This window comes from Protopterus annectens, chromosome 6.part0 (assembly GCF_019279795.1).
Source record: "Protopterus annectens isolate FY-2018-M chromosome 6.part0, PAN1.0, whole genome shotgun sequence".
In the NCBI taxonomy this organism is placed as follows: Eukaryota; Metazoa; Chordata; order Ceratodontiformes; family Protopteridae; genus Protopterus; species Protopterus annectens.
The window spans coordinates 638743912-638771613 of record NC_056737.1 but is presented as its reverse complement, the minus strand read 5'-3'; the positions used below and the strand labels follow the sequence as shown (position 1 = coordinate 638771613).

The window sequence follows — 27702 nt, the reverse complement described above, 5'->3', positions numbered from 1 at the left end:
CTTCTAAAAATGACTGCCATTCAAGAGATTCCATCAGATAAGAAAGGATCCAGAAAGTATTTAAGATTTATTTTTAGGTATCAAAAAAAAACTTAGATCAATGTTATATTTAAGCAGCCTGAATCTGTTCATTCCCCAGGGTCCCATTCCAGATGGTCTCTGTACAAATTATACTCCATTGCCTAACTAAGGAGTATTGGATACATTCCCTGGACTTTCAAAGCATCAAAATGTTGATTTTTTTTTGTTGATTAATTTTGAGTTGAGGATGCTTCAATACCTTTGGGTAGGAATCATTCATTAACAGTTAAGATCTCTTCCATTTGGTCTCTCCACACCACAGCCTCCAGGCTGTTCACCAAATGTGTGGTAGCACCCCACAGGCTATAGGAAACAAAAGTCTTTTCCTACCTAGATGAATTGCTCCTGATTGCAGCAATGTTAAAGCTTATGCTGAAAACAAGGGATTCTTTACTGATCGTGTTTCTGTACCTAAGCATTACAGTGAACACTGCAAAGTCACAGTTGAAAACCTCTTAGACCTTGACACTAAAAATGTGCAATCTGGGTACAGTTAACTGTATGATCAGTTTATCTCATGAGAGAAAATTCGGTATTTACGTATTATTGTAACCAGATTTGTAAGAGCAAGTGTGGCTGGTTTATGATAATTTCTGCTGCTGAAAAATATTGTCAAAGTGTCTTAGCAAGTGTGTGTGTGTGGTGATTTTCTTTGTAGGTTACTTGTTTGTCTTTTCCCGCTGAGGGGTCGCCACAGCAGAACTCCGGTCTGCTTATGATTGGCAGTACATTTTTATGGTGCCGAGTTGCCAGCCCGACACCCAACCTTCAGCAAAGGCACGCCCATTCACGCATGTCTTTCGGAGGCCACTCGACCACAGGGAGGACATGTAGACTCCACACAGAAGGCACTCCAGCCGAGAATTGAACAGAGCCTCTTGCTGTGAGGCAACAATGCTACCGCTGTACCACCGCGGACTTTTGTAGGTTACTAATGTTGTAAAATTGTCATGTGAAGATGGGTGTGTCATTTGCCCAATGCATATGTTAATCACTCTTTTTTCTTACTGTGAAAACGGTGAATTACATCATGTTCTTTGAAGTAGGCAGAGTGCTGCATCTGTGGTTCTTATTTATGCCACGTACATTTACAGACATTATTAGGTCATTAAAACATGTTGTTGTGGCAGAGGAAACAGCTTTTTTCACTTTTTACTGCCATTTTGTTTCAGTACACCCTGTATTCTCGTAAGTTTACACACTTTTCATAACCTTGCCCGAGGGGTGATGGTGTGTTTAGGCAATTATTCATCTGCATGGCTTGTTTGCATCCCTGTCAAAGTACTCTCATTGAAAAGGGAAATTCCTCATGCTATACGATGATCTGACATGTGTTGGGTGTTGCGGGCCTCCATTCCGATGTTAAGACAATGAGGTGGGCAAAAGTACATAAAATGTATTCTCCATAAATCACCGAGGATTGCAGTCTGTACAACAGAACAGATAAAGTCATTCCATAATAACATAAAGAATTATGACACGTTACAAATCTGGTTGCGATAATACGTAAGTACCAAAAAATTCTGTCTATCTAGAGAACAGTGTCTATCCTTCCATGTTAGGATTTCTCAATCTTGCAAGTCTCAGGATGCACACACCTAATCTTTCTCAGGGCAGCCATTCTTCTACATATTCTCAAAGTGGCCATCACCATGGATGATTTGGCTTTGGGTGAGGTCATTGTCAGGTCAGGACAGCCCAAGCGGTATGGGCACAAAACAATGCCAAACTGCACATAAATTCACTGGAGATGAGAATGATACTTTTATCCTTGCAGTCACTCCGAGACTCTTTCCCTCATAGTGTTCTTGCCATTCATGTGGACAAAATGAGCATGGTCTGATACATATACAAGCAGGAAGGAAACTGCTTCTGCAGGAATGCAAGTTTGGGAATGGGACATGTTGTCCAACTGCTTTCTGATAGGTACCAGTATTCTGACTCTAGCCAGTTCTGTGGGAGACAGGCTTACATGCTGCCTTGTGAGGCAGCAGGAGGGGTTCTCAAGAGTGTGAGTGACATGGAGAATCTTCTGATGCTGGGAGAAGCCTTGCTGTGTTCTTTGTGCATCCCCACCCATTTCCAAGTACAACAAATTATTTTCTTCAGCCACATTCTGAGTCAGCAGCTCCGGGATGTTCTAGTCTAGACATAGATCCTGGGACCACTTTTACCTTTCCCCCTCCACCATCAGTCCCAAAGTTCATACGTAAAGCCAAAGCTTACAGGTCCTAGGTCATTTCAACAGCTCCCTTTTTGGCCTCAAAAGGCATGGCTCCCCCTGTGATGTAATCTCCTGGAGAAGCTTTTACATTTGAGACCCTTCAGAACCCCACTCACTCACCCATCCAGCAAGCTTCACCTGGAGCTTCAGTCTATCAACCTAATAGCTTGGGCTCTCCACTTCCACTCATGGGGATACTGTGTATCATCTAAATGTTGTCCAAATCCTTACCACTGTCCAAAGATCATAAGCAAAGAAAACTTATAAAGCGAAGTGTTATAGACATGCAGTATATGCAACCTCCAGTGGCCTTGACCCTTTTGGCTCCTTTGTCAGTCGTTCTAGATTACTTCTCTCAAATATTTGATGCAGGGCTTAGCTTTTTATCAATCAAAATGCATTTTGTACCTCACTCAGCTTTCAACAGGGCTTCCTTAGAAGGTTTTGGTCACATTTAAAGCATGCAAGGTCTGTTTTAGGAATATCTGTCTTACAGAAGCCTTGCCTGTGTTTAAACCAACATCCTAATCGGAACTTTTTATTTTGGGGATTCCTATTTTTGATGGCATTTAAGTCATCAGATGAATATTTGAACTTCATGCTCTGTACATAATTATAGGGTAACACTTCCCATTAATTCAATGCTTATACCAAAGGTGGCTACCAAAACAAATTTAAATCAGTCCATTAGTCTTCCATTTTTTCTAAATGATTCTAAATAATGTAGATATCACTTGCAATGTCTAGACTTCCAAAGACAATTTAGGTTTTACTTGCATAGAACTAAACAATTCAGAAAAGACAATAAACAAAGCAAATAGGACAAGAAAGACTCTAAACTGACTCTGACAAGATGGCATATTGATAGCTTCAAATCTTGTTACAAAAAAGCATGTAAAATAGCTCCCTCTTTCTCCAAAACCTTATTGTAAAGGAGCAGATACATGTTGCTGCCATATCCACCTATGTGTGTGGAGGACAGTAAGTGTCACCACCACTGCCCTCTCCAGCAGTATTGTCTGCTGTCAGGGGTGGGAACATACATGGGGGGGGGGGTCATGTTGGGAGGCCATCATAGAGTACAAGGTCTGCTCCTGCAAGGCTAGAGTAATTCATTCAAGTCACACCACATCATGGGCAGAGACACCTGCCATCTTCCAGACATAGGGCACCTCAGCAGCAGACTTTGAACAAGTCTCATTCTTGCAGTGCTGTAACATCCCTGTTACAGAGGGCCTCTAACCTTGCCACATCAAGCTGGAAAAGTCACCCTAGATCATATTCACATAGTGGCATCTCCACAATTATGATTTCATATTATCATTCCTCCCCATCAGTAGAGAGCACTGTCCTTGGCAGAGGCACCTTTTGGCAGAAGACACCCATCACCAGCTCTGGTGACATGGCCCTTTGGCACCTTTTCATGGGGTAACAGCTGTGACCCACTCCACCTTCCCTCCTGTATGGTGCATGTGGAGAGGTGTGATGCACAGTGAGGTTTGATCATGTACTGCCCAATGTAGCTGTTAATTAACACTATGTCCTTTGTATTGGTTCTGTGTAACAGGACATTGTTCACTTTGTGCTCATCATGGGCTTACCATGTACTGTAACCATTGCCCATCTCTGTCAGGGGGTGGCTGGGGTACAGCTGTCTCTTGGCCTCACTGCCATCACTGAATGAGGTTGGTGAGTTGGCTGAGACTGGGACTGCTGTAGCAGATTTAGATACTCCTGGGATGAATGGCTAGTCTGAATGCTCCCTCAAAATCAGCTTATGCAGCATGTCCATTATTTAAACATCTTGCAAGTTGCATCTCAGTGTACTACAGTGAAACCCGATAGACATTTCTGAGTATTGGAACTGGGCCTTTAGCAGGCTGACCACACATGCTATGATGTTTGTGGTTTGTGCTCAGGTTATGTTATACTGCAGTTCAACCATCCTGTGAGGGTTATGTAAAGGTGTCTTCAACCAGTGTTTCATTCATCACTTGAAATGACCTGAAACACAGTGGCAACATATGCAAAAGGGGGATATTTCTACACATTGTTTATGTCTGATTAGCACAGTACCTGTACTTACCAACTAGGTAGCACTGTGGAACCACAACACACAGAAAGCAGTAGTACGGATGACTTGTATGCCAGATGACGGTATCATGAGTACTGGCAGGATGCTGTACACATGCACTGGTTATAAAATCATGTACATTGCACACTGCCTAGTACGTGATAGAACAGCAGTCCTTCCTGCTGGCATAATGAAACCCAAAGATACCAGCAGTTGCCTTTATTGTCACATGTCTGCAGTATATAACACACAGTACGTAGGGGCAGCAGACAATGTCACAGAAGCCATTCGTGGTGGTGGCTGTCTCATCTGGTTTGTTGAAGAAACAGATATGTTCATGTGTATGTGGAAGCAGTCTACTGAGGAATGTATTGAATATTTTGCAGGTGGACAACAGTGATATGGCCAGTGCATCCCCTGTTTGCTTCTGGAAGGTTCCTGTAGCTAGTATTGTAAGCACTATATATCATAGGTTCATAGGTTCATACTAGGCTATCTGCCCGAGGGCATTTACAAGCCTAGCCCATCGTTTTGTGGCTTACGCCACCCCTTTAGTATGGGGAACTATACCCCTTATTTTGCTGTGCCTCTGTCGAGCAGTGACACTGAGGTAATCCCTGGGGTATATCTGCGATCTCCCATCCATTGGTCAAGATTTCTCTTGAACAAGGCCAGCGAGGTGCTCTGCCTCACATGTACCGGGATTTTGTTCCACAGCATAGGGAGTCTTTGGGTGATGAATCTATCCCTCCAGCACGTCCTATTAATAGCCGTGTCGAGGTTTAAGTCTCCCGCCCTTGTGGCTCTGATGGATCTAGATTTTTGAAGTGAAGCATATTCATCAAATCTGGGTTTGACATGGCCTTGTATGTTAGGCAAAGGTCACCTCTGAGCAAGCGGTAAGTGACTGAATAGAGCTGGAGTTCTTTCAGTCGGGCAGCATAGGACAGATTTTTGAGACCCTTTATCCTTTTGGTGAGGAACTTTTGTGGCCTCTCCAGCTGCTGCAAGTGTCGGGTCAGATACATTCCGAATGGGGCATTGTACTCAATCATTGGTCTGATGAGTGATGAGTAAAGGGAGACTATGACCTCCCTTGATCTAGATGAGAATCCCTTCATGATAAGGTGGGCAATGTAGAAGGTCTTCCTAACTACTTTAGCTACATGGGTGTCGAATGACAGACTACTATCAACCTGGGTCCCCAGGTCCCTGATAACTTCTTCTGTGCACAGTGGATTGCCACCTATTTGGTAGCTAGGGGTAACCTTGTTTTTCCCGAAGGGTATGACTATGCATTTTTTGGCATTTAACTTTAGGCCGTGGCTCTGGCACCAGTTATCCGTTTCTGTAAGACCCTTCTGAAGGATATCTGTGTCAGATGTGTTTTCTACTATGGCCCAGTTTGCAGTCATCTGCAAACTTTGTCAGCCATAACCCTCCTGTGTTTGCTTGTACTGGAAAAGTAGATGCCAGACAAGAGTGGGCCCAGGACTGAGCCCTGTGGGACACCACTTGTGACAGGCTTTGAGTCTGACATGGCGCCAGCAACTCTGACCCTGTGGGTTCTGTCACTCAGCCAGTTTGCAACCCATCTTGTGATATATGGGTTAACATTTAAGCTGATGAGTTTTTCAATGATACCCGAGTGGGGTATTGTATCGAAGGCCTTAGCCAGATCGAGGTAGGCTGTATGGACTGCCTTTCCTCATCAATGGCTTTGGTGACTGTTTCAAAAAGTCAACCAAGTTTAAAAGGCATGATCTGCCTTTGACAAAGCCAAACTGGGTTGGATCCAAAGTCTGCAAATTCCCTATGTCTTTATTTATGAGGTCCATTATGATCCTCTCCATGGCTTTGCAGATAAGGCTTGTCAAGCTAATGGGCGGTAATTTCCAGGGTCGGTGGAGGCACCGCCTTTGTGAAGTGGGACCACAGTTGCAGTGCGCCACTCCTGGGTGTATCCAGAGGTAAGACTTTGATTAAACAGCTGTCCTAGCTGTGGATTTAATTCCTCATTGAGTTCGTGGAGCACACAGCCGGGGACACCATCAGGTCCCATGGATGCTGTGTTTTTTGCTTTGGAGAGAGCAGTTCTCACTTGGGCGCTGGAGATGTTTGGGGGGCTGCAATCGTTTGGTATAGATATCTCTCCTTTTGGGGGGGGGGAGAAGTTTGCACTGAACTTGTCAGCCAGTATGTTGGCAATGTCTGTAGGATCAGTAATCTTCACATCATTTTGAACTAGTTCTGAGCATATCTGGGAGTTTCCTCCTAGGTTTCTAACATAGCTAAAGAAGGCCTTATGATTGTCTTTTGAGTCTTTAGCTATTTTTCTCTCGAAATTTGCTTTGGATGATTTTATGAGAGCTCTTAGTTTTTACTTATAGTGATCAAGGGTGTCTTACCTTTTAAGGATTTTGCTCTATCTTGTAGTAGCTTCCTCCTTTTGTTGTAGAGTTTGTTTATGGCTGGGGTCCACCAGACTGGACGCTTGCCTTTGGTACAAAGAGTCTTTGTTTTGCTTGGGATTGCCTTATCCATGCAGTCCTGCAGGTGCTGGTAGAAGGCATTTGTAAGTGATTCAGCGGCTAGAGTACTGTTTTCCGCCGGCTCACGGCCAATAACGGGGAACACACTAGTCTTTAGAAGTGTGAAGTCGGCTTTTGAGAAGTTCTTTACTGTGGTCTTTTTATTTCAGGTGGGGTGGGATGAGGACCTCCAGCGAGATTAGTTTGTGATCTGATCTCACCAGTGAGGGGTATACCTCCGGTGTTGAACATTGTGCTCCCATGTTCGTGATGATGAGATCAAGTATGTTATCTCCTCTTGTGGGGATGGTGACTAGTTGTTCCATGGCATTTGAGTTTATGAATTCCAGGAACTTTTGGGCTAGGGTGTTTGGGCTTGAGTAGTGTTCCCAGTCTATATTAGGGTAATTGAAGTCACCTAGTATGATGGTGCTTGGTGATACATTTATCCCCTCTAGTGTTTTCAGGAAGGCCATGTGAGGTTCCTGAGTTTGTGAGGGTGGCCTATAACATGCTACAATTTGCAGAGCAGTCTTGCCTAGGGTTAATTGCACCTGGATGGTCTCCGATGCATCGTGCGTTGCCACCAGTCTTGAGGTGTGGGTGTCCTTGATGAATATGGATACCCCCCCCTCCTTTCTTGGTATTGTCCGGATTTTGGGGCCGGAACGCATGATATGAGGTAAAACCTGATAGCGCTGGGGTGCTCTCAGGAGCCTTGAACCAGGTTTCTGTCACAGCACAGACATCGATGTTCTCCATACTGAGAAGGGCCTCGAGTGCGTGCATTTTGAGATTTAGACTTCTGGCATTGAGCAGCATTACCCTTAGTTTTTTCCTTTTTGTGTTCTAGGGTGGTAGGTTTAGAATTTGAGCCTTGCCTAAAAAGGCACTATGGGGTGGCAAGAGCCTTTGCCAATATCCGGAATCCCAGGGTGACAGGTGCAAGCCGTCCCTTGAAGCAGCGTGGCTTGTCCAGCATGTCATCCCAGGCAGACAGATACTGGATCCCCTTTGAATGACACCAGTGTTTAAGCCAATTGTTAAAGCTGATCATCTTATCTCTGTATTGTGGCATCATTCTTGGTGAAGGTAGGATACTGCTCAAGGTCAGGGTCATACCTGCCTGGGCTACATAATCAGAGAGCTCCTCAATGTCTCTTTTCATGTAGTCCAAGGAGGTGCGTCTCAGGTCGTTTACACCAGCGTGGACAATGACTGAGTCATATTTGTACCTGCTGTTGAGAGACCTGAGTGCTTGCGTTATGTGGCGGATTCTAGCGCCCGACAGGCAGCTTACTGTGACCTTCTCCTTACTCAGTCTGGTGAGCGGACGTCAGTGTGTCTGACTATGGAGTCACCAATGACTAGTGTGTCTGGCATTGTGTTTGGCCTTAAGGGCTGTGACTGTTTGACACTCTGACTGTGAGGTCTATGTGTTGCAGGTGTTGTGTTCTGAGGTGGTGGTTGTTTGGGTGTCTGCTTTGGTGGCCTCTGCTGTTTTGGTAGATTTTTGATCAGAGCCTCCGAGTATGTCTTTGTGTGCTTATGTGTATGATTTGAGGTTGTAATGGTACTATGTGAGACTGGGTCTATAGTGTGTGTGGTAACCTTCTCCTCCTGACTGGTCTTGCCAGTCCTATGTTGAGAGAGCTCAGCCTCCAGTTTGGCCGTATAGTTGCATCTCTCGCATGTATTTGTGTTTTGTGGGAGGAGGAGAGGGTTGTCTGTGTACATGAGGCAATTGTAACATTGCCTCAATATTCCCAGGTTCACCACTATACGTTATTGTCCACTAGTACTGGAAGTATAGTGATTCCTCCAGAACCTGCTCTTGGGCAAAACATTTCAGTCAATGCACCCATAATATCTCTGTCTACTTAAAAGTGGTCTGTCATCTGCTGATCAATTAGCTAGTAGTAGAAGGTGTGCTGTCTATACCATGTCCATTCATGCCACATGCCACATGCTGCTGCTTCATGCAACATAGTAACAAATAGCAGCATTAACAAACAATGAATGTTGCTTTATTAGCACTGGTTTGTTTGCTGTATCTGCAAATTCCCACATGCTCTTTGCCCTTAAAGTAATCTGCATCTTGTTGTTCACCTACTTCTTCCTACATTTATAAACCACTCATTTATATCTTATTTTGCACTCATCAGACTACACTCTTTCATTTGTTTGCCAGTATGTAGTAATTTGCATATATCTATTCCTGTGCTGCTTTCCTCATTGCTAACTAGTGCTAGTGGGTATTATGAACTGAAACATTCCTATGCATGGCTGGTCTGTGCCCAGCTGTGTGCTGTATACTGCACATGCTGACTATAAATATCAGTTGTAGTTGCATATTACAACAATTCTGTTTTCAACATTACTTAACTTTCAGGGTAACAAAATATTTTCCCTTATGTCCAAGTTTTCCAATTTTTGAGTTCATTCACATAAGAGTCATGGGTGGCCATGGCGGTGCAGCGGTTAGCATTGCCGACTCACATCAAGAGGTTCTTCAGTTCGATTCTTGGCTGGGGGGCCTTCTGTGCAGAGTCTGCATGTCCTCCCTGTTGTCACGTGGGTTTCCTCCGGGTGCTCTGGTTTCCTCCCAAAGACATGCATTAGGTGGATTGGACACTCTAAACTGGCCCTAGGTGTGAGTGCGTGCATGTGTGTGTGTCTTCTGTGGAAGGTTGGGTGCCAGGCTGGCAACTCGACACCATAAAACTCCACTGCCAATCATGAGCAGACAGATGATCCACTGTGGCGACCCCTAACTGGGAAAAGCCAGAAGAAGAAGAATTCACATAAAAGTCATGGGGGTGTAGGGAACTTGAATTTCCTGTGTAAATCAGATATTTGAGTTGTCTGCTTTATTCTATTGATGTTTTCCTTTGCATCTGCTTTTTTTTATTAGTCACTAGGACTCCATACATGGTACCTTGGCAGCTGCAAATGATAAAGTTGCTAATGTTCAAGCAAAGCTATACAAATGTTTTTAGCCAAAGGAAAATACAATTATTTTTATCCAAAGGAAAATATACTGATTGAAGTTTGCAAGTTAAGCAGACTAGTGCAGGATACCATTAAAACATGCACCATCTTGCCATCTGCTAGACCAGGCTGAGAGCACTGGCTATGAACTGTAATTTTACAGGGAATGATAATGAAGTCAAAGCCCAATTAATGCAAAGCTGTGTGTCTACTAAGCTAAGAAGGAACGTTTTCAGAGAACCTGATCCTGTACTGAAAGGCTTATTAGAGTATGATAGGACAGTAAGGATGTGAAAAGAACAATCCGAGGGTTCTAAACAGAAACTTCAGCAAAATACAACTGCAGTGATGTAGTCACTCAAGCATAACTTATAAAAAAAGTATACATATAACCAAAACAGGGTACGAGAAACTACCTAAAACAAGAGTAAGTCCGTGAATGCTTTGTGGCTAATATTATACTTTGTTTTTATATGCAAGCACTGTAATTGCACTTCATCAGCATATTGTATAAGGTGATATGTTTATTCTGAACAAGTATGACTAAGATTTTAGATTAAGGCGTGCAGTCATATTGCTTGTTTGCCATGTGTATGCATTTGGCTGTTGAGTGCAGATGATTAAAGCTGTTTAGGAATGTTTAGAAGAAAATAGTTGGTAAAATGTGTAACCTGTCTTACTGTGCTTCATTGGTAAGTAGTTTTTTGATCAAATAGACAGACTTGCTGTATACCATGTACATTACAGCCATAGCTCTCAACCATACTGAATTCCTCAGAATTTCCCAGTTTTGAGGTTAAAATAATGGGGTGCCACAAATTCACAAGAGGCCCCTTCAAATTACATTTTTTTTTCCTTTATTTATAATTTTTTCGGCAATGCTGATGTCATCACCAGCATATCCCTCAACATCATCAACATGCATGGGCAAGCGTGCTGACATCAGCATTGTGAGACCATGCCTGACCCATGACTGCCTATAAGAGAGCTTTAAAAAAAGAAAAAAGTTGTTCATGGCCTTAAGCCCACCCACAACTTGCAGCACACGGATGCATGTTTTGGAACTTTTTAACTGGACATTACTCCATTTACCACAGCCTGTTTTTTTTTTAAAATGTTGACCGTAAAGGGTCTGCACCACTTCTATCTTTGATATATTAATTCACTATGTTTTGAAAAGGACATGTAGCTTTTAGAAAGATCAGAACAAAGCTTTGAGTTAAAACGGGGACACTTGAAACTTGAAAGGCATGTTTAGCACTAAGTACAAAATAAAATGGTTTGGCAGCACTATTGCCTTTACAGGATATTAGTATTAGTCTGGCCCTTGTCTGACCTTATTGTGTGCTACACTTCATCATGGCAGTAAGAGGACATAACTAAGACATTTATTTGAATGCTATCTATATGTAATATTACATTGCCATTGGGGTTTGTTGAAAGCAGCACCTCACATGAAAGGATTACTCACAATGCCTTGTAAAGATTTCTTAATATCTGAAAGTGGCAGTTGATGCATTGAAGAACCTAGTGTTTATGTTTAGTAGAGTAGAACTGTGTATGCTGCATAGTTTAGAAGTGCAATGTTGTTACCTGTAAATTATTTTGTGCTTGTATAGTCTGCAGACAAGTGCTTTCTTTCCTGAAGCATTTTGGTTGGCTCTTTGACTATTTACAGTGGTGTTACTAACAGCACCACTGGGAATAAGATGCAGAACTTCATAGCCTGTAATTACACCCTCACTCAGTAAGCCCAACCCCAGACACTAGTGCCTGCCTGCTTGATTGCCCACATCGCCCACTCTATGCACCCCATTTCCCACTTAGATGATGCTTTGACTGCGTTCCTGTTCATCTCTTTAAAGGTTTCATAGCTGCTCGATCTCTTGCAGTTAAAGCTGCAGTTGTTGGACATCCAACTAGCCACCGAAGTTGGGTGTCCACTTTGCGATTGCAGGGGATGTTTGAGATTTGTTAATTGGAATTTGAGCAGCAGAGTTTCAAGATGTCATTTACTGTACACTCACAGTTTCTACAAAGAGGGATTGGGAGTTTTCAACTTTTTGTGTCTTCATGTTTCCTAGTTTTTGACTGTGTCCCTTATGATAAATATGACAGTCAGGTGAAACACTGACAACCAAAGGACATTTTCTTTGATTCAGACTTTCTGTAAAAGAATATTTGCTATTGCTACTGCTAATATTTTCATGTTGAAGGAAAAAGAAGTTGAGTGAAGCGAAGTTTTAAGTATGTCAATAAAGACATTTAGGAAGCATACAAGTATAAAGCTCTAAAACGTTTGCCATAAGTGTTTTGTAAAATTATTTATTTTCTATTTTGACTTTTTGCACATCATTCTTTAATTAATTTAGCTAAGTTTGGCACTGTGCCTAGTAATGTAGTTGTGTTCTGTAAGTCTGTAGACAGTTTTCCATTTTTGTTTTACATTTCTGCTCTCAAGTTTTATTTTCATTTGGCAGATTGACACAGCTAACACCCAATAGTGTGGACAATGATCTGACATGATACAGTACCTGCCCCATTGCTGTTCACACCATTGTGTGTTAGCTGTGTCGAGCAGTGTTTCTACATTCTCTTCAATATGTGAAATACAACAAATCATAGCACTGGTGGATACAGGACAGTGAGGCGTGTGTGTGTGTGTGTGTGTGTGTGTGTGTGTGTGTGTGTGTGTGTGTGTGTGTGTGTGCGTGTGTTTGTGCGTGTGTGTGTGCTTGGTGGGGGGGGGGGCCAGGAGGCATAATTAGATTTCTACTCGAGACTGAATGACTATGTTTGCCAGAAAAAACAGATATGTTAGAGAGGCATGAAATGCCAGGAATACTTTTCTGGATAATACCTTAGATAAAATGGATAAAGAGAGCAATCCTGTAAGACAATAGATCAGTACTTGGGCTTTTTTGGACTAGTAGTAAATGCATTGAAGCGAAGGATTGACAATAAATTTCTATTGTCTTAAGGAAATGAAATAGTTCAATACTTTCATGCTTTTAGTTGTTGAAGGGGTCAAATCCTGTTTAGACATGCTAACTAAATAGATGACTGGGGAGATAACAGGATGCTATGTAAGGCACTGCTATATGTGTATCATATGTATTCTGTGTGAAATTAATGTTTTAAATGACAACCCCAGAAACTGGAAACTGGAAAAAAAAATGTAATTGTGTTTTACTTTTTTTGCATTATTTTCTAATTTATTATATCCCAAAATTACTTGATAGTGCTACCAACACCATGCTGATGTGATTTTGTTTTATAGTAAATATTGTCACAGTTCTTATGTAATTTTAATGAATGGACAGAGTCAGGCTGTGCTATGATAAGTAGAACATATACCTACCACAGTTTATCGCCACAATTCCTTTTTTTTCTGATCATGTGTAACAGGTGTCATTTGCTCTGTTGACATGACATACTTTAATGTTTGTCAGTGTCCATGTCTAAAGAGTAACTTGTTTGCTGCTGTTAAACTTCAACACTGTAGCTTTAATTCACATTTTCTAGAGAAAGTATTATCATATCTCTCAATTTCTCAGAGCAAGACATCTGAACAAAGCCAAAAATAATTTTTTATTTAACATTTCTTTACCAGGAAAGTCTGACTTAGAACAAAGCCAATTTTCAGCGGAGGCCTGGGGAGAAACACTGCAGATGCATGTCTTTGTAATGTGGGAGAAAAGCAGAGTACTCAGGGGAAACCCACACAAATGCAGGCTCTGCACAGAAGGCACTCCAGCCAAGAATCAAACCGGACTTTAAAAAACTCTTTTACACTCAACTAATGATTAATAATAATGCATATGTCACTCCTTCTAAACTTAACAAATTTGATGCTAATAAATCGGCCTCATGCTCTTGTTGTTCTCATCCTAATGCAGATCTTCTACATATTTTTTGGTCTTGTTATCACTCACATAAACTTTGGACTTCTCTAAAAGTCCGTTTACAGAAAATGGGTTATCATAAATCCATATAACCACACCAAACTTCTCACGTAGAGCTTTGCTCGGCCAACCAAACTTAAAAAACACACAACGGCCAGCAAATAATGTCCCAAAATTGTTTTATTAACGAATTCACATAGGATAAAAATATCCCTAAGCTCCAAACCGGTTTCGGTTGCCCTTCTTCAGTGGAGCATATAAATTAAAGAAAGAGAGAGAGCCAACAAAACCTATGATACTATAAATAGTATCTGTTGGTCCAATATTAACCAATCAGAGTCATACATTGTGGTCTGATTAGACCTTAAGTGCCAAAAGGTTATACAAATACATTCAAAAGTGCAAAAAATAAAAAAATAAAAAATAAAACATTATACAAATCAAGAAAAACTGCACATATTTTAGGATAAATATAAACACGACATGATGTATAAATGTCTACGTATAGGCACTCATTACTAAACAATATACCTTAAGTATATAAATAGATTAAAGATGATCATTGATACCTGGGGGGAATAATGCCCCCAGGTGTATGATCCAATATTTCTCCTTACGTGTTAAGATATTCTCCCACCCTAGTTGGTGACTTCTATCACCAACAACCCGATCTATAATGGTGAACCTGAATTTTGCCGTGGGATGCTTAGTTGTATGTTGATAGAGCGCATTAGTTAATATCTTATTTTTAATGTTACTTCTGTGTTCCCCAATCCTAATTTTTAAGGGACGGGAAGTTTTGCCTACATAAAAGGCAGAGCATTGACAGGTAGCAAGATATATGACCCAACTCGTTGAGCAATTCCCAAATAACCTTAAATCATAAACCTTACTAGTATTAGCACTACTAAAAGATTTAGTTTTATTAATTTCATTGCATGACATACAATGCCCGCAAGGAAAAGTGCCAATCAACTCTTTACCCGTCATTGTTAACTGTTTGTATCTGGCACCTCCGCTACCATGATGTTTATAATGTGAGAAAATTGAACCAAGAGTTTTGCCCCTTCTATAGGAAAATTGACAATGTGTCCCAAGAAATTGTCTAAGAACTTCATTGCCCATCAAAATATTCCAATTCCTATTCACAATTTCTATGATTATCTGATAGTTTCTGCCATATGTGGTGACCAATCTAAGGACCATATCTCCTCTTTGGTTCTTCTGACATTTCTGATATTCAAGAAGCTGGTCCCTAGTTAAATTGTCACACCCATATTTAGCAGATCTAATATCAAACTCCGAATAGCCTCTGTCAAGGAACCTCTTCACCAAATCCGTACTGGCTAGCTCATAATCCTCCTTACTGGAATTGATTCTTTTGATACGGTAGAACTGAGATTTAGGGATGTTCCGGACTGTGTGGCGGGGGTGCATACTTGAGGCATGTAGCAATGTGTTATATTCAGGATATTTCCTATATATTTTAGTGCCTAGTGTATTATCCGGCTTTCTAAACACATTGACATCTAAAAATTCAATAGTAGTCGTATTACTATTGACCGTAAATTCAATGCCCCAAATATTGCTATTCAGATACTCAACAAATTCTTTAAGATATTCTGTATCAGCCCGCCACACCATCCAACAATCATCAAGATATCGCCAGATATCCATTTCTACCATGTAAATGTTATGGGATGTGTCATATATAAGATATTCCTCCAAATAGGCCATAAAAAAGGTCTGCATATATGGGGGCAAATGATGCCCCCATTGCAGTGCCTTGTAACTGCCAATAACATTCACCTTGGAAAAAAAAATATGTTTTTATTCAAAACATGTTCACACATACAGATCAAAAGTGTATTGAATCCAGGAGGATATAAGTTAGATTTTTCAAGCCAAAACTGAAGAGCTTGTAGACCAGCCCAATGGGGGATGCTGGTGTATAATGATTTTACATCTAATGTACAGAGTAGCCAGTCAGGTTCAATCTCAGTTTCAGCTATGATTTGTAAAAATTGTGTAGTGTCCTTAATTCTAGCTCGCACATGGATCAACAATGGTTTCAGATGTTCTGTCAAAAAGCTGAAAGTGGTTCAGTAAGTGAACCATGACCAGATACTATAGGTCGACCTGGTGGGGAGGTCAATGATTTGTGTATTTTAGGAAGTAGATATAATATCTGTTTATTTGGGTCATGGACCGTCAAATGTTTGACCGTGGTACTGGATATAATGCCATTCTCTACTGCACTACACAAGAAATCATCAATCTCTTTTTTAAAGGTAGGAGTAGGATCAATATCCATTTTCATATAGCATGTTTTGTCCGATAGCTGTCGTAGCCCTTCCTGTATGTAGTAATCCATATCCAAAACCACAACCGCCCCACCTTTGTCTGCCTTCAAAATCGCTTTGTCATTATTATTTTTCAATTCTTCCAGCGCCTGCCTTTCAGTTTCATGAACATTATCTTTCACAATATTGAAACCATATGGTGGAAAATGTAGGTCCCTGAGTACAGCCTGTTGAAAAGCTGTAACATGTATATTGGCCGGGGGTTGAAATGTAGATTTTAAAAATCTGAACTCAGTAGATCTTTGAGCAATATTATCAACATTTTCAGAAAAGAATATCTTTAAGTTCAAACTACGGCAAAAATCCAAAACATCATTGGCTGTTTGATATTGATCACAAAAGAAGCCAGGTACAAACCCTAAGCCTTTATTAAGTATTGATTCTTGTTCCATAGTAAGCTCAGCCTTAGACAAATTCAAAACATTATGAAATACAGTGTCATCTATTTTAGAAATGCTTGAACTATTCCATCCATTGATTCCAAATCTGGACCTATTATGGTGTTTAATAATAATGACATAGCGATTTTGAAGGCAGACAAAGGTGGGGCGGTTGTGGTTTTGGATATGGATTACTACATACAGGAAGGGCTACGACAGCTATCGGACAAAACATGCTATATGAAAATGGATATTGATCCTACTCCTACCTTTAAAAAAGAGATTGATGATTTCTTGTGTAGTGCAGTAGAGAATGGCATTATATCCAGTACCACGGTCAAACATTTGACGGTCCATGACCCAAATAAACAGATATTATATCTACTTCCTAAAATACACAAATCATTGACCTCCCCACCAGGTCGACCTATAGTATCTGGTCATGGTTCACTTACTGAACCACTTTCAGCTTTTTTGACAGAACATCTGAAACCATTGTTGATCCATGTGCGAGCTAGAATTAAGGACACTACACAATTTTTACAAATCATAGCTGAAACTGAGATTGAACCTGACTGGCTACTCTGTACATTAGATGTAAAATCATTATACACCAGCATCCCCCATTGGGCTGGTCTACAAGCTCTTCAGTTTTGGCTTGAAAAATCTAACTTATATCCTCCTGGATTCAATACACTTTTGATCTGTATGTGTGAACATGTTTTGAATAAAAACATATTTTTTTTCCAAGGTGAATGTTATTGGCAGTTACAAGGCACTGCAATGGGGGCATCATTTGCCCCCATATATGCAGACCTTTTTATGGCCTATTTGGAGGAATATCTTATATATGACACATCCCATAACATTTACATGGTAGAAATGGATATCTGGCGTAGATATCTTGATGATTGTTGGATGGTGTGGCGGGCTGATACGGAATATCTTAAAGAATTTGTTGAGTATCTGAATAGCAATATTTGGGGCATTGAATTTACGGTCAATAGTAATACGACTACTATTGAATTTTTAGATGTCAATGTGTTTAGAAAGCCGGATAATACACTAGGCACTAAAATATATAGGAAATGTCCTGAATATAACACATTGCTACATGCCTCAAGTATGCACCCCCGCCACACAGTCCGGAACATCCCTAAATCTCAGTTCTACCGTATCAAAAGAATCAATTCCAGTAAGGAGGATTATGAGCTAGCCAGTACGGATTTGGTGAAGAGGTTCCTTGACAGAGGCTATTCGGAGTTTGATATTAGATCTGCTAAATATGGGTGTGACAATTTAACTAGGGACCAGCTTCTTGAATATCAGAAACGTCAGAAGAACCAAAGAGGAGATATGGTCCTTAGATTGGTCACCACATATGGCAGAAACTATCAGATAATCAGAGAAATTGTGAATAGGAATTGGAATATTTTGATGGGCAATGAAGTTCTTAGACAATTTCTTGGGACACATTGTCAATTTTCCTATAGAAGGGGCAAAACTCTTGGTTCAATTTTCTCACATTATAAACATCATGGTAGTGGAGGTGCCAGATACAAACAGTTAACAATGACGGGTAAAGAGTTTATTGGCACTTTTCCTTGCGGGCATTGTATGTCATGCAATGAAATTAATAAAACTAAATCTTTTAGTAGTGCTAATACTAGTAAGGTTTATGATTTAAGGTTATTTGGGAATTGCTCAACGAGTTGGGTCATATATCTTGCTACCTGTCAATGCTCTGCCTTTTATGTATGCAAAACTTCCCGTCCCTTAAAAATTAGGATTGGGGAACACAGAAGTAACATTAAAAATAAGATATTAACTAATGCGCTCTATCAACATACAACTAAGCATCCCACGGCAAAATTCAGGTTCACCATTATAGATCGGGTTGTTGGTGATAGAAGTCACCAACTAGGGTGGGAGAATATCTTAACACGTAAGGAGAAATATTGGATCATACACCTGGGGGCATTATTCCCCCCAGGTATCAATGATCATCTTTAATCTATTTATATACTTAAGGTATATTGTTTAGTAATGAGTGCCTATACGTAGACATTTATACATCATGTCGTGTTTATATTTATCCTAAAATATGTGCAGTTTTTCTTGATTTGTATAATGTTTTATTTTTTATTTTTTTATTTTTTGCACTTTTGAATGTATTTGTATAACCTTTTGGCACTTAAGGTCTAATCAGACCACAATGTATGACTCTGATTGGTTAATATTGGACCAACAGATACTATTTATAGTATCATAGGTTTTGTTGGCTCTCTCTCTTTCTTTAATTTATATGCTCCACTGAAGAAGGGCAACCGAAACCGGTTTGGAGCTTAGGGATATTTTTATCCTATGTGAATTCGTTAATAAAACAATTTTGGGACATTATTTGCTGGCCGTTGTGTGTTTTTTATCATAAATCCACCCTATCATGGGAGACTGCATTACTACACATACCAAATATATATCTTTCCAAATTGGATTCACAAGTACTAATATACATATGTTCACTTATAAAACTTTATATCACCCAAAATTGGCTAGACCGTACCAAATTGAATTGGAATAATTTCAAAACTCTAGCCTGCACATATATTAGTGCGCAGAAAATGATAGTGAGAAGTCCCAAGAAGTCGGCACAAATTAATAAAGCTATAGAAAAGGTGTTACATATTATTTATAGTGTATAGTTGGTTACTCTCCTTGTGGAATTCATAGACCTCAGTCTCCCTTATATCTATATACCTGTTTCATTTTAGATCTATATCCATTTTGAAGTATTCTTAGGTTAACATTAGTATAAGTTGTAGATAGTTATTGTATGTTCTCAGACTGCATTGAGATATAAACATTTATCATACAAAATTGTGTGATCATATACATCTCCTAATATTTCTTTATTTTCTTTCAATATGTATTTTAATTCTGTTGTTGTTGTATTTTTATTTCAATGTCTGAAAATTCAATAAAAAGTTTTTTGAAAAAAAAAAAAAAAAAAAGAATCAAACCGGACACCCTCTTGCTGTGAAGCGACAACACTACTGCTGCACCACTACACCATCCAAATGTTGGAACAAAGGCCCAAAAATAGGGACAGATTTTAAATATTGGTCTTGTAAACTCAGATAGTTGCTAGAATAACAGGTTTTGTGTTATTATGTATTTCTGAGGAATATGAAGTCTGAAATTCAAATATCTGCCATTATTTATTATTATTTAGTGACTTCAATCTTCATGTTGGTATCCCACAATTCCGCTGGAGTGTGTGGGGTTACATAATTATGTATGCAAATGTTGTGTTAATCAGTGTCCTGATTTTTGGCCAGTTAACCTACTTTTCTTGGCCTTTGTCCAGATTTTTGATGTTTACAGGTTGAGAGCTGTGGTTACAGCTCATATATATTTGCTTAAATAGACTGCCAAAGCTGTGAGATTGAGTAGATGTGAGATTTGGCTCTGAATGATGTGCATTTAGATACCTTGCTACATCTAGATGGTTTGCAAAACCTGGTATTTGTTAGTATTAATGGTGCCATGAATGAACCACTGTGACTGGCTGCCTTGGTGTACTACAGATGTTTGTTACAATTTAACAACATTGTATTTAAAGTTAATGTTCATCTCTGGTTTTTATATATAACATTGCATTAGTAGAGAGCTATATTTACGTCAAAGGACAGGAGAGTACCATGTAAAAGCAATACCTAATGTGGGAATAGCCTTGCTGCAGAGCCCCACACTGAAGTTTTTTGGGGTTCCCAAATTGCTAACACCAGCCCTGTACTTAAACTGAATAAAATGACTGTTTGAAAATGCAGTAGTGGAATCTTGGTCTACCTGATCTTTTTTTTTTACAATGGTCTGTGGTATGATACTATCATTTGCTCCCCTCTAGTTTGTCTAGACAAGTCACAGATTAGCCTCTGATGAGTCATTTGTTTCTGTTTCACAACTTTGTAATAAGGAGTTCATTTGGAGGGCAGACATCCAGCTGTTGCATTTCAAACTAATTGGGAAAATAAAGAAAGATTCCATAAAAAACACACCGTGATATTTAAAAAGGGCTTTCTAATATACTGCAGCTGTTTTCATCCTTTTCCATTGTTGCTTTCTTTCAGAAATCTTTACTGGACAGATTGGTATCGTGAAGCACCTAAAATCGAAGTATCATCTTTAGATGGAACAAATCGAAGGATGTTGGTGAATACAGACCTTGGCCTACCCAACGGCTTAACCGTCGACCTGCTTACTGGTGAAGTCTGTTGGGCAGATGCAGGTATGTTTACAGCACCGAAATTAATTCCAAACTGCAAAACTAAAAAGCTTAATCAAACAATAGAGAGACCACATACAGTTATGCAAGCTCCAAGTAAACTGACATAGTTCATGAAAATGTGTGACAGTTTGGTGCATAGGATTGAAGTTGTGACCCACTAATGAATTTTATCCTGTATACCTGAGTTTGAATCCCTTGGTGTCCATTTGTGTACTCTTTGACTCTGACAAAGTCCTTCACTAGGCAGTGCTCCTGATTTGCCTTTGGAAAAAAGGCACTTTTGCTCTCTGGGTTTATGGAGTTAAATTAAAAACTAAAAAAATGCAAGCATGGAGTAGAAAGTAAGATAATTACCTTTGCATGTCCACTGACTTTTAATGTTTTGCCATACTCATTGTGCAAATCTTACACAGTTGTGACTTTACCTCAGGTTCTTCTCTGTGTGTCTTTCTCTTTTTTTTTTTTTTTTTTTTAAATAACTAAATAAGTAAAAAGAAACAGTTTAAAATGTATATATATGTATGGATCTAGTACTAATCTATGAATGTACAAATCACTGAACATGATTTCAACATACACATTGTACCGAAACATCAAACTACTGGAAATACACTTCTCAGAGTATGAAATCACTGAAAAAAATGTTATGGCAGACACATGTAGCAACACACAAGTGATCCCAAACTGTGAAACTAAACTTATATGATATAACTGAAAACTCATACCATTCAACTATAGGAAGCTCAAAATTCTCCAAACAAAAGCAATATGTACAGCAAAAACAAACTTAGCTCCTCTTTATATCTTAAGCAAATTTGCAATAGCCTTTACATACTGCAATGGAGTGTTTTCTTCCTTATTCTGAAATATTACTTAAAACTGCTCCTGCCAACGAATGAGTGATTTCTTCTTTGCAGAAGGCAGGCAAGCAGCAGACATACAATGACGAATTTCATCGATCCTATTCTGTTCTTGACTACAGCCATTAAATACTACATAAATCAAATAAATGTTTCGCTGCTATGCATCTCAATCTCCTGTGCCATGCTTCTATGGTGTTTTGAGTTCTTGGCAAATTCAACACCTTAAGAATAGCGATATTTCAAAAGCTGACAGGAAACAGCAGAGAAAATCTTATATAATGTGATGACCTTGTATTAAACATCTCGGCTTACCCAAGAGATACCATTCAGTAAAATACTTTAACAACGGCTTTCCTTCCACTGGAAATTCATCTTTAAGTAAACTGAATGTCTCCAAAACATGCTTCTTGTCCACAAATGCCAAGGCTGCTAACTCTTTCACACACTGTTGAAAGTGAATGTTTGAGTTATAGAGAGATGCAAGACCTAAACCTTGTACCCTACGCCAAATATTTCTTCTGAAATGGAAGAAACATCCCTTACATATAACACCATTAACGTTGCGGTTAATACTTTGTATGGCTGCAAGCTCAAAGTCACACAGTATGAAACAAGCATTACAAGACAGTGAACATTTAGTGAAAAATTCGAATATACATCTCCACATGTAATTATAAGCTCGATATGACTTCTTACTCATAAGGAAAACGGTAACTGCACACTTTTAGTATATGCACCATATTTCACCACAAAATGAACTGTATACAACTGTCTACACTCTGCACCTCTTGCAAAGTAAGTCCCATTCATCAACCAAATTTTTGCAACACTTAAATCCTTCAAGTTTGCCTTAGTAGTTAAAGCAACCATTTTTGTTTGATTGGTGTTATCTGTTAGCATTTTCTTCATGAACAGACGATACTTTAATGGAAAATTTTCTACATTAATATCATACAAACTGACTGTTGCAGAAGAGCTCAAATTTCTACTCTTAGATCGTACTCTTTTAACAACTTGTAATAGCGATCTTCTGTTAGGCAGATAAGCAGCAAAACCTAGAGAAGTAGACGCTACAGCATCGTCTACTATTACACAAAGTGAACCTCTAGAAAATGCTGCTCTCTGTTTCAGTTCATGGCGAATCCTGTATTTTTTAACTTCTTCGGGGTCACCTGAATGAAAGTGATCAACAGACTTCACTAGTTCTTCTCCAGATGTTACAGATATTGTCATTGCTCTGCCCTTACATTTGTCGGACACTTTATACGTACAATTCCAATATGTTCTCATCTTTGTCTTCTTCTCTGATACAGATAGCCATCTATTACTAATATTTCTTCTCCACGCTGAGATTTTGCCATTTGATATACTTGGCGTAGGACACCAGGTGCTAGCCTGCAAATATCCATCATTGTGTTTTGTAGTATGCTAGTACACGTTAGATAGTATGTAAGCAATATTTAAGGGAAAACTCACTCATTAAACTGATTGGCTTAGTTTCAGTAAATTGGATTTCAGTAATACGTTTTCATTAAAGGAACATTTTGGTAAAGTGTGCGTCATGTTTTCTGGTTCGGTGATTTGCACATTCGTGAATTAGTATTAGATCCATATACACACACACATATATATATATATATATATATATATATATATATATATATATATATATAAACACACACACACACACACACACACATATATATATATATATATATATATATATATATATATATATATATATATATATATGGGGAGGGTGTATCTGCGTTTAGATATTTCTTTACTGGGAAAATCCAACTGGGTTGCTGACCATTTTCAGCAGATGCCCAAAGATAGCAGTTCCAACAAATTACAAAGCATTTATGAGATCTGACAATTAGACATGAGTACAGGTAAACACATTTAACATTGGCTAAGAATAAACATGTAGTGTAGGAAACAGTTTTGGTATTTAGAGTAATTGTGTGATGGGAGATAATTCTGTTGATGCAGTACCCAGGGCCAGTGTTAGCATTTTGGGGGCCCCAGCAAATGTCAAGTTGGGGCCCCCTGGATACTTCCAGTCTATGTATCACCCTGTCACTACCACTCCTCATAAGCAATATTTTAATTCATGTTGTAGAGTTTTAGGAGTAGTATGCACAGACTGAAGTGTACCAATAATGCCCCTACATAATGACAAGCCTGTTTAACACATTATATTGGCCAGTCACACAGAGGGATATTCACAGTTTCAATTTCACCCCCCCCCCACACACACACACACACACACACACACACACACACACACACACACACACACAGCCTCCAGTGCTACCCTGATTTCCCCCACACCATGCACATTACTTTTTTCTTCCTTTTTCTCACATTTTGTCTTACTCTCTAGCTTTTTCATTAAGCCACGACTTTCTGTATGCTCTGGAGTACATTTTAAAGTTTTTTTTTTCTTTTTACACAACTTTTTCATCCAGTGATGGCTTGAACAGAAATTATGATTAAGAAAAGAAATTCAGTGTTGCTGTTCAACTCTAGCTTTCCTTATTTCCTTTTATCACACCTTTCCTAACTAAGAAAGCACAGTAGTAACTGTTTAGAAAATAACTCAATTAGCCAGGGCCCTCAGAAGCCATAGGGTTACAGATGCTCTGGAATGCATTTTAGGCCATTTTCCCAGTCTTTAAATACAATGGTGGCTGGAACAAAAATCATAAGTAGGAAAAAAATGTTGGTCTTATTTTTTTTTTCATTCAAAGAAGACATAGTTGTGTCCAAGACTTAATATTCAAAGATGACAAAATAGTAGCTCACAATAAACTAACAAGACATTTGTTGTGAGGTTATTCAAATTCTGTCTTGGAATACTGCTTGCCCTACTCTACCCCCCAAAAAAGTTGCTGTCCAAGTATTCCTCCGGTGTTAGAGTGGAATGAAAGCAGAGGTTCAAATGGCCACAGTCCTGTATTTCACATAACTGCTGTCATGCATATATATAGCATACCTCCTCACTCATCACCCTTACTTCCCCAAAGGCAGTTATTTGTATATGTGCCTAATGTGTAATTGCAGGGAAACTGAAAAAAAAAAATAATGCTTATAGTAATGTATTCTACTTTGTTGCTCTTAGACAGTACCATACCTCCCAACCTCTTAGAGTAAACAATCTGGACAAAGCCAGAAATAATGGGAGGATAAAGATCAAAAAAAGAGGGACAAAGTTTAAATATTGCTCTTATAAACTTAGAAAGTTGATAGAATAACAGGGTTTGCATTGATATACATTTTTCTGAAGGTATGAAGTGTGCAACTCAAATATCTGTCATTATTTTCCAACTCCATTCTTTAATAATTTGTTGTTGGTTTGCCAGAAAACCACAATTTTACGAGAACCAGACAAACATTTGAAGCAAAACTCTGGACATTCTGTGAAAATCTGTACAGTTGAGAGGTATGTCACAGTACACTGCCCCTACACAAGTTATATTAACTTTCTTTGTACACCTCTGAGGTCTGTGAGAAAAGTAACAGAATCTATGATTGCAACTGTCCCCATCCCCAACAGAAGCTACCTCCTGTGCATACCTCCATGGTTTGATAATGATGAAAAAGTAGAGAAGTAATGAGTAAAAAACATGAGGAATCAAAGGGTACAACAAATCTTATAAGACAAAATCCATTGAACACCACGGCTGTGGTCACAAAAAAGCTCTTCTAAAAAGACAATACAGACCGAAAAGTTTTTAAGCGCTTTCATTCTTTACTATAGACAACTTCTTCAGAAATGACAATAATTCACTTTTGCAGTTTAAATACAGAAAAGGAAGTGACATCATATTAAACCATCCAATAAAACACATACCTTAAGTAATAAGCCTTAATTAATTATCAAAAAGCATTTAAAAATTGACCACACTTAAACTATGCCAACTATCACTATCTACTGATATATATATATACATATATATATATATATATATATATATATATATATATATATATATATATATATATATATATATACATATAAAATACTGAAAAATACATCATAGTTAAAAAATCTTAGTTTAACAAACTTTTGACAGAAAGTGTCATTTATCCCTGTCTCAAAAACAGCTCTGAAGAAACTTGCCATTCAATTTTAAATATTCTATATAATTATTAAATTGATCCACAAAAAGTGATTAATCAACCTTCTGTACTACTAAAAACATAAATTTACAAACATCTCAATGCATACTATACTTTGCTAATACATTGGTATCATCTCGATTCTTAATGGCCAAAACATGCTCCTTAATTCTATGTGCAAGTCTTCTGTTTTCCCTGTGTAGAAAATTTCACAGTTACTGCAGGAGGCTAGATAAACAATACCTTCACCTTTACAGTCAAACCTATCATGGGGAACTAAGATATAGTCCAAATGGTTTAAATAATATTTACTTGTAGTGTTAATATACCTACAGAATTTACAAATATTACAGGGAAAAATACCTAAAGGGCTAGAACTTTAATGGGGTCTATATTCGAGCCCCGAACATTCAAAATTTCAAGTGTTCTAATATCGACCCGTTTTCAGCGAATGCTGAAAATATCGAAGAAACAGAAAAACAAATTTTTTCCTAGGGAAAGAATTTGGTTGTCTGTTTCTGTTGCTTTGGTATTTTCAGTGCTGTGGTGGAAAGTTACAGGTCGGGTTCAGGTAAGTGTGCAATTTTTGTGGACATGAGGGTTAGGGTGGGTTAGGTGAGTTAGGGTTAGGGCGCGGGTGAGGTGACTGTGCGATAGTGACGGACCTTAAGGTTAGGGTTTGGGTTAAGGTAAGTGGATAGTTAGTGGTGTATGTATAGTTTAGTGTAGGGTTAGGTGTAAGAGTTTAGGTGTATGTGTATGGATTGCTGTTTGTTTGGTGTGCTTGTGTTGTGTGTATGTGTTTTGGAATAGCAATTTTTTTCCCTAGGAAAAAATTTGCCATTCTGAATGTTCAATGTTTTAAATTTTCGATTCATAGGGTTCGATATTAGAACACTCAACATTTTGAATGTTCGATGTTCTAATATAGACCCCTTTAATGGTGGTTCTTACATTAGACTGTTCCAATAGGTACTTTAATTTTTTTAGTATTTTTTATATAAACTGAGGTTTCTGTCCAATTGCTCCCACTAATTTCTGATTCCCTAAAATTACTTTCCAATTATTTTGAATAATCTTTCTAATATTGGAGTCATCCATACTCCTGGGAATAAGGAAGGTAAAACTCATTACAACCGCTATCAAGTTCTGTTTTAGGAACAAAACCAGAAAGAAGAATAGGTGGAAATCTGTTAATTCTTCCTTGAATAACTTCATCAGCTATTGATTTTAACTTAGCAACTGGATAACCTCATAATTTAAACATGTCCATAACCAAATTCACTTCACTAAAAAAAAGTGAATCATTACTAAGTCGGATGACTTGTCCTCTAAAGATGTTAAACTTAATGTAGGAAGAATGGTGACTGCTAAAATGTAAATAATTGTTTGCAACGGTATCCCACTTTCAGTTTTTCTTTTTTCTACAGCTAATGTTACCTGAATGTCTAAATATTAACGGTTTTGCCTGTAGCACTAACATCAAACTTCAACCAATTAATGCTGGTGTTAATTTCTAGCAAAAAATGCTCAAACGGTTCAGTGCTTTCTGTTCATACAAAAAAAATCATCACTGCATCTTCTATATAAAGTTACACGTTGAAAAAGGGGTAAAAGGATCACAAACTCCATCTCCCACCAGCACATCACAAGATTAACAAATGCTAGGGCAACCTTAGCCCCCATTACAACTCCAACAGTTTTTTGAGAAATACCTTTTTCAAAATAGAAAACATTCTTAGTTAAACCTAATTCAAGAAGTAGGCAAACTGTATTGGTATCTCCACCTCTGTACTCAGAATACTTGCTAAGATACAGCCTAACAAATTCAATAACTTCTTTGTCAAGTGCAGAGTGCAATGCATTCACATCTA

At 38.8% G+C, this 27702-nt stretch overlaps 1 protein-coding gene across 1 annotated transcript in view; it reads left to right on the top strand.

The window, feature by feature from the left end:
* NID2 (nidogen 2) overlaps positions 1-27702 on the top strand; it is an 891289-nt gene that overhangs the window by 834951 nt on the left and 28636 nt on the right. Inside the window, exon 18 of the mRNA XM_044074330.1 lies at positions 20680-20837. Within this exon, the coding sequence (XP_043930265.1) occupies positions 20680-20837 (158 nt within the window). The remainder of the gene's footprint in view (positions 1-20679; positions 20838-27702) is intronic.